This window comes from Populus alba, chromosome 5 (assembly GCF_005239225.2).
Source record: "Populus alba chromosome 5, ASM523922v2, whole genome shotgun sequence".
NCBI classification, from domain to species: Eukaryota; Viridiplantae; Streptophyta; class Magnoliopsida; order Malpighiales; family Salicaceae; genus Populus; species Populus alba.
This window is the reverse complement of record NC_133288.1, coordinates 5603366-5615273: the sequence shown is the minus strand read 5'-3', so window position 1 is coordinate 5615273 and position 11908 is coordinate 5603366. Positions and strand designations below refer to the sequence as shown.

Genomic DNA, 11908 nt, shown 5'->3' with positions numbered 1-11908 from the left:
CAAACCGTGTTTTTACAGCATTTCATTAAATTTTTTAAAAAAATTTATTTAAAATTAATATTTTTATATTGTTTTAATATGTTAATATAAAAATAATAAAACATGAAGAAAAAAAATTACAGTCGAACACTACCGTACGCTTTTCCTTTTTCTTGCGTTTAGTTGTCGAACAGTACTGGCCAAAGCTGGTTTGGAGCGTCATAAATTTTTAAATTATAAGATAATTAATTAAAATAATCAGTAGCTATAATTATATTCCATGTTTTAAATATTGTTTTTCCTTCAAAAGAAACCAAATAAAATCATTTGATTATTAATATATTAAAAGAATAGTTTCGTTATTAAAAGCCTTAAAAAATAACGGTTACTGGAAAGAAAGATGTTTTTAGACTACCGAACGAAAAATATTTATTGAACCATACCTCTTACTTAGAGTGCGAGGAGGCGCCTTTTGCGGAACAAAGCTTGATATCTAATCCCTGTGGAGAAATTGCTCTGGACAAAGAGGACGAAGCACAGATTCTTGAGGAAACAATAACGAAGACTGAAGAGATTTAAAAACAGGAGAATGTTGGACCTGCTTCTCAATGTCCAAAGCTTCAGGTTCTTTAAATGGAGGAATTGTTGAAAGTCCACGGGTTTCTCTAAATCAAAACATGTGTCTAATGTTCATCTTAGCTCTCTTTTTCATCGTTTCAAATCTATCCTCTTGTTGAAAAAAGAGAGAGAATTGCAGGTGGGCTCCTGCGGCTTTGTGAAGGATGGCATTCCTGTGGCTTTGTGAAGGATGGCATTTTCATTATTTTTATTATACATCAAAGTTTTGATCATCTCTTGAGAACATGAATTACCAGGAGGAACTCTAGGGAAATGAATCTGATGAGGGTACGATTCTGATATGAATTAATAATGAAAATTAACAATCAAAGATCATTGGATCAGAAAAACGGTTTATGAATTAATAATTAAAATCAACAATAAAATGTCATTAGATCAGAGAAACAGTGGCTAATACTATTAGCTGAAGCACATGAGAAAGGTTACCTGGTGAAAACATTGGTAGAATTGGCCTAGCGAAGCTGATGATTTTATTACCTTGCCGCAGCAAAGTGATGATCTGAGCTTATGTTCCTTGTCACAATGAGTCACGAGCTCTTTAAAAGCTGAAATAGCAGCTTTATATCATTAAGTTGATCGTTAAAAAGCATATCAAAAGGCATTCAACCACAAAAAGCACTTGCACGAAAACCAGGCCACCTATTTGACTAAAATAATGATTGAACAACAAACATGTGGGCACATTTTCATGCCTTGATCCAAACTAACAAACAAATTCGGAAGATGCTTCCAAACTAAACTTCAAAAATACCAAGCTCGTAACAGAAATGAGAACTTAAGGCAATCAAATCATGCCAAAATCTCAAGTTCACACTATGATCATCTTCAATGAAGCTCATGTCTTTATGCCAGTATATGTTCGCACACTGACTTCAAAAAGAGACAAGAAGAAGCTCTGTACTTGTTCCAGAAATACAGATCTCAGCTCATAGACAAAACAAAAACTAAAATACACAGGAGGCTTCGGCAAGATGCAACCTAGGCATGCTGAAGAATTCGACCCACAAAAAGATCTATCCTCGCTCTAAATACTTCAGATAAAGAGTCATGGCATCTCATATACATCAAAATCAGTAGTTAACCCCTGACAGACCTTTAAATCTGCATGCATGAAGTAAACCCTAAATCCATAATCCTTTATTGATAAGCAATGATGTCATACTTAACAAATATAATTTTGACGAAACAAAACAAGCATACCAAGAATTACTAAGACTTGAAAATAAAATTCAAGAGGAATCATTTTCATGATTTATACTTTAAAAATAAAAGCGGACATACCAACACATGCACTTTGCAAGTTTACTAACACAAAGCGAACAAGTCATGTTTCACAGAAAACCTCAAGCAAACACATCTCTACTCACATTCTGAATAAAAAAGAGATAGGAGTGGCTGTTATTCCTAATGCTTTATAACATCTATGGTGTTTTCTCGTTATATGTCTTGGTACTTGCAATATTGCTTGACCATATTTGAAAACATTTCTCATCCAGTAATCAGTGTATAAAGAATTCACAAAATACTCTATGAATTGTGTGCATTTGATTCCATCAAAATACAGTTTAAACAATAAGTATACTGCCTTAAAAGATCATTTACATTGCACTCATAATAGCATGTTGAGAATCAAAGAAATAACAAACCATCACACTGAAACTATTCCATACTTTGATGGACTTACAATTGACAGCTTGCTGTCATAGCTTTGACATCTCCCAAACCTGTGGTGGCACAAATCCGAATTAGCAACAGCAGTGGCTAACATGATAGCTACCCAGTTAGGTATGCGATGAGAACCTTTAGTGAGGGGTCTGAAAATCCACCAGCAACCAAAGCGGGGCAGGGATCTGACACGGGATACTGATGAACAGTTTACGGAGCATGTTCCAAAGTGGTATGTTTTCTTGTGACCCGCACTCAGCAATATATCTCAATTTATTAAATATGTTTTGAACTTCTAATTCTCTTCTATAATCAAAGTCAATAAGTTATAGTAGATGTCCTCTAACACCCTTGATATTCTATCTAGATGTGTCAAAGGTCATTCTTAACTTAATATATAGGCACTGATTAAGTTTTTTACCATAACTTTATTCTTGATCTACACCATATAGGAAATCGCGTACTCGATAGATGTTTTAGTACTATCTCATTTCTTTTCCCGAGTCTTTGAACAGTCATCTGTTACACTTAAACAAGGACACATCACTTCACTAGAGAAAATACTAATCCATTTCACACATATAGCTTTTAGCTTATTACATAACAGTGGTGAAAGAGATTTATTTTAAAGCAATCCAAGATTGCTAAAGTCTTAAACTTGTTGATTTCAAAGTGCTTGTGTGGTTCCCCTATTAGGAATTGCATTATACGTGTCATTCAGTTCCAAGCATGTCTATCTTGTCCGCTTCATGTGCTACAATGCATAAGAAACTCACCGAGTTTGATTTTAATAAATTGCTCAACAGCATACGTTACCTTAAAATGGAGCAAAGAGTGCAATCCTTTCACTCGGAGATGACCTCCACAGATGCAGTCCTGAACGGCTGTAGTCAAATAAATGCTTATAAAAAGAATTTATCACGCTGCAATCAACCACGCCCAAAATACAACCCATTTAAATTACTCAATTTCTCAGACCACCTTCCTTCCTTCATAATTGGGTTTAAACCCTTTGTTTTACATTTATCACTATCATTTAACCTTGAGAAAACAAATTATTCTTACCGACCACTAAGGCACTAACTCTTGTAACAGAAATTGGACTGGCATCCTCAAATACACATCAAAATTTAATACAAGTGCACAAACAATTTCCAAGCAAGGACAGGGGGGGCAGCCTTACCCTTCTTGAGATTTCTTTTTAACGCAATGTTGCATGTTGCTTAGCTTCCTAACAAGTCATCCCCATAGAGGAAGACTTTTCAGCAACTGAGTACTTCGTTTGCAACCACAATTCTCTAAAACCCAGCAGAACAGATTCAAAGATGCATGCACAGTGCAACCAAACACAGATTCAAAGATCCATGTTCAAATAAAAAAAAAAAACAAAACAAACTGTCCTGGAGAGATAGAGGAAGACTCAAATAAGAAATTAGGCTTCCTCAAATTCACTCCTTCAGTCACAAGTCCTAAAAGTGAGTTTCACAATAAAATGTCAAAATTCATAAAGGAAAAAAAAAAAAAAAAAAAAAAAATTATGGTCATTACCGTAAGGGTTTGATTTCCTTCATAAATACAATTGATGTCTCCCTTGAAACATCGAAAAAAAAAAAACACGTTCTAAGAAAAATAATATATTGCCAGAAACGCAATGCAAGCTGAAAGACTATTGTTATATTGATATCAACTGAAAAGAGAACAGGGCCCGACTTCAAAAACCAAAGTTCCATGAAACTTAACAAAAGAAAACCATGCATGTTGAAGAATCAAAAAGACCAGTCTGCATCTCCATCTAACCCATCATATATAACCCAAAGAAACAAAACAAAACATTTTCAAGGTCCATCAAAACTAGTCCACCGCCTAAAATAGGTTCTCCTTTCTATGCAAAAACCATCCTAATAATCTTGAGACTTTAAAGCATCTAAAGCTAGCTTCATCTGTTTTGCAATCAAATCATTTTCCATCATGAAAACTTCCAACTTAGCGTTCATCAAACTCCTCCACTCCCTTTCCAACTCCAACAACTTTTCCTCTGGAACCTTCCCCAGCATCATCATTGCTCTCTCCTTCACATCCTCAGGCAAATCTTCAGCCAGTAACGATGAACGCAAATACGGATACTTATCCCACAAATCCTCACTCCCCTCACCTCCCTCCACTTCCTCATTTTCCACTGCCTTTTGCATCTTCATACTTGATTCCTTCCATTCTCCATTCACGACCCTCTTTTGCTTCTTCACATTCGCATCCTCTCCTCCACTCAGATCATTGTTAGCAGCCTGCTTCTCCTTTTTTCCACCCTTTCCCTTCCTTTCTCCAATGACTTCCTCGCTCAAAACCCTCTTCCCCCTCTCCTTTTTCCCATCCTTTCCCTTCCCTTCTCCATCAGCTTCCTCACTCAAACCCCTCTTCCCCTTCTTCACATTCCCCTCCTCTCCCCCATCACCTTCCTCACTCAAAACCCGCTTTTGCTTCTTCAAATTCCCTTGCTTTCCTTCTCCGCTCACTTCCTCACTCGAACCCCTCTTCCCCCTCTTCACACTCGCCTCCTTTCCCTTCCCATTCACTTCCCCACTCCCCAATTTCGCCAACGCCAAAATAATCCTTCGTCCACCACCACTAACATTTTTCCCACTGTTTTTACTAGCATTACTCTCATTTCCCATGACAATACCACCAGCACCCCATATTTTTTTTGCAAGCTCTACGCACTCCAAATCATGCGGTTTACTAAAAGTCTCATATTTCCCACTCTCATTCTTCTCCACATCAGTAAAATACTTCTTCTTCAACATCCTGATTTTATTAACAAACTGATTATTGGAGGCATTAAAACAGAGTGATTCCTTCACAAATCCATAAAAATCACCAGTATCTGCAGAAGAGTTTTTTCCCTTTTCATTTTGTAACTCAATCATGCCATTCAATATCACAATCTCATCCTCATCACTCCATATACGCTGAGACCCTCCGGTCCCAGGTCCGGCTCCCTTCTTTGCTTTCTTGTCATCAACGTCCTTCTCCTTCTTGGGCTGCTCTGGTTTTGGGTCAGGTTTGCGCTTCGGCGAGATGGGCTTGATAGTGAAACCAGAAAGAGATGGCGACGGTGGTTGAGTTGACTCGGTGTCTTCTGAGTCAGCGTCCGAGTCGAACTCCGAGTTTGGCTTTGAAGGTTTGGAAGACAGTTCGGGTTTCTTTTTCTCCACTTCTTCATCATCATCTTCTTTGTCTTCGTCGTCGTCTTCATTTCCATCATCGTCATCTTTTGATTTCTCACCGGCAGCGTTTTGCTGAGTTTTGACGGTGCCGTTTTGAGGTTCTTCTTCTTTTTCATCGGTTTCTTCTTCTTCGGAAGATGAAACAGCGGGTGGGGGCTCTTCGATCAGGCGTTTCCGAGCCATTTAGGGTTTTTCCTTTTTCTTTTTGGATTTTTTTTTGGAGGTGTGAGAAACTGCGAGTGACTGATACACTGACTGCTCTGCTCTGCGACTGCGAGTGGGATCTTATTATTATTTTTTGTAGCTTTTTTTATTTTATTTTTTATTTTTTTTGTTATTTTGATAAAAATGTTAAATTTTCATTTAAAGTGTTAGCTACAGAGAGAGAGAGAGAGAGAGAGTTCTTTGTTTACTCTCTGGGAATTTGACACCGCTAGATTTAATTTTATTGTTATTTTCAGAATTATAATTTCGTAACTAATATTATCATCTTTCTTAACATTTAATTAATGAAAGAGGCACCCAAGATTGTGTTTTTAGCCTGTATGCCTTGTGAATCCAAGGAATATAAAATTAATGAGAATTGCTTTTAAAAAAAAATTATAAAAAAAACTATTAAATTAATAAAAAAAAAACCTTTGAGGAAAACCCACCTGTAATTATTAAATTATAAATGGTTAACGAGTTAATTTAGTGATTCATCTATAAACAAAATTGAAATTGCCTTCAAATTGGATTAAAAGTTAATCTGTTTCTATAGCAAAATTAACTTTAAGAATTTATTTTTACTTTTATCTAAAATAACATCATTTTAGTTTTTCTATAAAAAAAATTGTTTAAACAAAGTTTTATTAAACGAGCTGCTTTGAAATAAACCCAGATTGTCCTCGCTAAGCCATGACTATGAACGCAACTGCTGGCTCAACAATCTGGATTCTGCACCTTCGAAATACAGGGTATTCTCAACGAGATCAGACGACTTACAGTTGAGCTTTTTGCTTGTTTGCTTTCCTCATTTTTCTAAGAGAGAAGCAAAATACATCGTGGACCATCTTGCCAGACAGAGATTCATTAATACACCATCTAATACGCAGCACTCCCTTGCATCTTTTTCGTTGCTCCAAGCTTCTTCTAAATTATAGAAAAGCTTTATTGCTTCTTCTTTTCTTTTCTTTTATCTCGGGATCGGGCTGGGGTCGGATTGCGTTATGCGTCTTGTACAAAGACGATCAGTAAAAATTCACCGGCCCTGCCTCAGTGAATCCAGCAACTGTTACATCAAAATCAAAGCATGAAAAGGGAGGATCCGTGGAAAGAGAGCCTGGATTAACAGTACATTAGAAGCTTGTTAAGAATACTATAGCATGCATGCATGCTAAATGTGATGAATGCATGATCAATGACCAATATCAAACCTAACAAGATCTACGAAGCTGTAGAACAAGTTCAGTAGTATGAGGATAGCTCCGACCAAATTCCCAATTGGATTGGATTTCTGCTGTTGAAATATTCTCAACCATGAACAATAGAAACCATATACACTGCTCTTTTATCCTCTTATTCTGGAAAAACACAAGGATGGTGTGCTTCCACCTGTACATGGAAATAACCCAAGTATACATTTGTTGTTCTCGTCATCATCTTCTCAAGTGTGGATATTTGAGAGCTCTTCCCAGTGGTTGATGGACAAAAGGGAAAGAAAAACAACTAACAGATTAAACAAAAGGCGAGTCCAGTCTCAATCATTTAAATACCTACTTGTAAAACCACCTCTCAACTCTTGTTGTTACTAGCACCAATGCTCTCATAAAATAAGATATACCCATGATCCGTATTACTTGAATATTCCTGCGCTGACCCAAAAAATGTCTGCACAGCAGACTCGTCAATCATCTCGACATTTTCATCATCAAAAAATAACCAGTGGTTGTGGCTTTTCACAAGGCTCACATAGTGCCCATGATTAGGTCCACTTCCCACATGGACTACAACGGCAAATAGCGAGTATTCGATATCTGCATCTTCAACGGTATTGCTCAACTTCAGCTCAAGTGGGAAGACAACTCTGTAAGAAAGCTTTTTGTACCGACCAAGCTGCTCAATATATTTAAACCTCTTCAGATGGATGACCAAGATGTGAGGAGGCTTCTTTATCTTCATCCTCTTTTGGGCTTCTTGCAAACTGCATACAATGGAAAAAATACAGAAGATTTACTGCATAATTACTTGACTAGAAATGTTCAATCACTTGAATGCTCTAAAACATAAGAGGTGGACGGACCAATCATCCAAATTAACAATCAAAAGTTCAATCAGCCCATGAAAAGTTGAAAAAGAATCACAAAAACATTGTTCAGCCAGTAAAAACGAGTGCTGAGTAATATAAAATATCAGTTAAGATCGCCCTGTTGATTCAAATTGTAGTTCAGCAACCTTTCAGGAAATCAAACCAAACTACTACTCAATCTAATTGTTTAATTTTTCCACATCTGGTTTTACAAGGGGGGAACAAAGCCTTTAACCTATAAAACAACAAAAATAAATCATTTATCACGATCCTTTACATGAAATAAAATATAATTTGTATGTTAGTTCAAGCGATTTCTGAATGCTTTAGTGTCACTGTTATCTCTTAGCTAGGCTCTGAGCAGGGAATAATTTTCCAGAGTAAGTGATCATATCCCGTATAATTCCAGAAGAAACATTGACTAAACTTCACCATACAGACTACTCGGAAACAAATACTGGAACAGAAAGTGATTTCAAATATTGAACAAATATGAAGGGGTTATCCAGAATTGATACAAGTCAATGCCAGGAAATAATTGAGCAAAAAGCACCTACCTGCAGCACTTGTCACAGAAAAACTTATCCTCTGCATTCAACGTCTCTGTGGAACTAAAATTCTTCAAGCAGCTTGTAATGGAACTGTTTTGTTCAATATCAAGGCTCAGGTCAAAAAACGTTTCATCTCTTTCTGTCACAGTCTCACATTGCAAGCACCTTGTCTCATTGGTAAGTATTCCCTGATGTATATACACATAAGAGATGATGAGAACTCTACCCTAAAAGAAGAGAAGAAAAAGGAAAATTCCATCTCCATACAACAATGCATGCGTGAGGAACTAAAATACAAAAACACATTAAGATCAATCAACTACATTAACGATTCACAACATAGAAAATGTCAATTTAGAATGAATGGATTGGCTGCTTAAAGTCACCTGAAAATTTTTGTGCACCCAAGTAACCAAAGGCTCTTTTGAAACACCATTTGCCTGAGCATGCTTTGGTCCATTTGCAATTTTTTCAGGTGGGGAAGAAGTTTCAGGATCACTTTTTACAGCGTGGGCCTCTTTCTCCAGAATGTCAACCAGTTCATTTAGCAAAAAATTCAAAAACTCATGAGCATCCTACATGAAAAACAGAGATAGTGCTCACTCCTATTGTATTGTTTTATTATATCATTTCACATTTTGTGTCTGACCAATCCCTGGACTCACAATTAAATGAACAATTACCTGGTGCATATAGCTTCGGAAAAGCTCATTTTGTTTTTTCAATCTCTGTACGAAACGCTTTGGAGCAATGACACCTGTTTTCTTCTTCTGTGAACTTATCTATGCAAAAGAAATAACAACAGTTAGCTCCAGCACCATGGCTAAACTACTAAATAAGTAACACATATATGTTATGTACAGGGAACTCTTTCTTTCCCCTCATTTCTCTGTACTTTAGTGAAAATGCACAGAGCACACAAGCATGCAGAAAGTACACAAGTACCAAGAAATATCTTGCTCATGAAGAATTGGAGACCTAGTTACACTTGTTGAAAAAGATTATCAATCAATAACAGAGAGAGCAGCTTCGGATTTAAAAATGTCCAAAAATATTCCCAAGCGCACCACTTAAGTGCACAAGAATCTGAAAAGTGTAGTGCAAGGATGCTATCAAAGCTATTGACAAAATCAAATAAGAAATATCAACAAACAGTTAGGTCTAGGCTTGTTCTACGACACTTGAAGGAAAAGAATTGAGAATAATGGCTAAGGAATGTAGTTCTAACAAGAGGGGAAAATAGATTTAGAACCCAATGACTGGTTTAATTACGTTCCTTATGTAGATCCAAAAAACCTGTGAAATTGTCTGATTTGATCTTAGCAGGAGATAAAACTCCAGAAAAGCATATCGAACAAAGAATATTCTGCCTTCAACTACAGGTATTGCATGAATAAAGGAAACAATTAACAGAAGATGTAGATATCATGCATCCCAATATGGCATATTGATAAGATTTGTTTTTCCCTTTATCAGCAGACCAAGTAAAAAGGCATTTAGAGAAAGATTTGCAGCTAAAATGGGTTAAAAGGAACAATAATGACACCTCAGTTCTCTTCTTCTAATAAGTATCACTTTATACTTCTACATGCATTTATTTCCTCTCTTTTTGACAAGAAAACTCGTATGAAGGAGATGGTCAAGCGGAGCACAAGCACCAAAATGATACAGAAAGAGCATAAGCTGACATGCAGAAAAGGAGAAAACAAAGAATAAAAATAAATAGCAGTGAAGATGTGGAGATTGGAAATCCTACTAGTCCAAGCAACCATGCTGTAAGACCATCTAGTAAAGGAATAAACTTATGGGGTGAGGTGCTGCAAACACTTGAAAGGACAAAAACAATTTCCACGTGGTATCTCACAAGAACTGTTACCAGAAAAGTAACACAAAAACACCAATCATGGAGTTATTACTACCTGAGTAAATAGATCTGCCAAGCAAGTCAAGAGATTCTCTTCCGCGTCACCAATACTTTTACCATTACCATAATATTCTAACAAGTGTTCTCGAAATGGTACACAGAAGTAAAGCGCCTGCATAACAAAGAAACAAACATAGATAAGACACAGACGGAGAGCTATAAAGCACAATAGTGCATCCCCCTCCGCTATCATTATAAACCAAATACAATGCCTTAAAATCACATTCAAATACACTTTTCAAGAAGACCTGCATGGATTACAATAAAATGCAGCCATGATTCTCCAAAGAATCAAACTAACAACGTAATAATTATCAGCTACAAGTAAAATTTTTCAACTTGATAAACGCAACCACTTGCAGCAGAAAGCATACAGAATATCATTTCTATGAACAAAAAATATGCATTTAAATTTTCAATCCCAAACCTTACAAAAAAAAAAAAACCAATTTAATATTATTGAATAAAATTTAAGGCTAAAACAAAAAAGCTTCGCGTCTAACCTGACTGAAACACTAAATTAGAAATCAAAATATCACTTCAAGGACGGGATAAAAAAAGTCAAATAATCGACACAATACAAGAGTAGCGAGGTAAAATAAACTAAGGTAGAAAATGATTAAATCGAGAGAAAATAAAAATCGAAAGATGATGATTGAAATTGAAGAGAGAATAAGAGACCTGTAAAACACTATTACAGTAACAAGTGTTGCCGAAATTCTCGAGGCCAAAGTATCGTTCGCCTTCAGGAAACTGGTCGCCTAAAGCTTTCTCGAGTTTAGAACCTGCTGCACCCATTACTGCATCGATTGATTCAACCCAGATCCCGATTTAACTCACCGATTCAACAATCCTCGTTAACGAGCAATTCTCCCTGTCTTTGTTTGGATTTAGATAGTTAGTTTGTTAGGGTTTGTTTGGGAAATGAGAATTTTGTTTATGATTTTGTTGGTTGTGAAAGGAAAGGAAAGGAACGAGGGTTTGTGTTTGCCTGGTATGGTTTTCTGAGAGAGAGGAGACTGGTAATATTTATTAGTGTTTGTTCTCCTTTTCTTTTCCTTTTATCCTAAATGAGACAGGGAAGAAAAGGAAAATACCATGAGATGAGCCTTTGATTTACGGCTGGTTTTAAGTATAGTTGAAATTGGTTTTTAAAGTTTTAGTTTTTTTTTTTTTTTTTTGAATAATATTAAAATAATATTTTATTTTTCAAAATTTATTTTCAGCATATTTTTTTAAAAATAATCTAAAAATAAAAAATAAAATAAATTATTTTTTTTTGCTAAAACTACTGTACAAACAAAGCTCCAAACAAGTCCTTCGTAATTACATATATCAATCCGTTTAGTTTTCCAAAACTAAATACCAAACAGCAGCTGCTTGTAATCTCTCCAGGTTTTTCTTATGCTTCTCTCCTAACTTATGTTGATCAAATACATCACATGTTGTTTTTCGGGGACTCTTTCGATAATACTTGAATAAATTTTGCAGTTCAAAAATTATATAATTTAAATAAAAAATATTTCAGTTTAATATTATTTTTATGATGAGTGATTAAAGTTGTTGGTGGAGTTCATCGGGGCTTTTGATGCTTGAAATTCTCTATAAAAGAGGACCGAAAAAAACATTCAGGTTAGTAAAT

At 35.8% G+C, this 11908-nt stretch overlaps 2 protein-coding genes across 3 annotated transcripts; both read right to left on the bottom strand.

Moving 5' to 3' along the window:
* Positions 1-3935: 3935 nt before the first annotated feature.
* On the bottom strand, positions 3936-5811 carry LOC118031536 (uncharacterized). The gene has a single exon (XM_035035974.2). The coding sequence runs from the start codon at positions 5685-5687 to the stop codon at positions 4182-4184; it is 1506 nt and encodes a 501-aa protein (XP_034891865.1). The 5' UTR covers positions 5688-5811; the 3' UTR covers positions 3936-4181.
* A 518-nt stretch (positions 5812-6329) lies between these two features.
* On the bottom strand, positions 6330-11381 carry LOC118031526 (ubiquitin carboxyl-terminal hydrolase 4). Of its 2 annotated transcripts, XM_073409093.1 has the most exons (7): positions 10948-11381; positions 10262-10378; positions 9026-9124; positions 8729-8917; positions 8349-8530; positions 7263-7686; positions 6330-6774 (listed from the first exon to the last, which is right to left on the bottom strand). In XM_073409093.1, the coding sequence occupies exons 1-6, from the start codon at positions 11062-11064 to the stop codon at positions 7278-7280; spliced, it is 1113 nt and encodes a 370-aa protein (XP_073265194.1). In that variant the 5' UTR covers positions 11065-11381; the 3' UTR covers positions 6330-6774; positions 7263-7277. The 2 variants fall into 2 exon arrangements, with proteins under 2 accessions (XP_073265194.1, XP_034891852.1); XM_035035961.2 differs by lacking the exon at positions 6330-6774 and having other exon boundaries at positions 6970-7686.
* Positions 11382-11908: the final 527 nt, after the last annotated feature.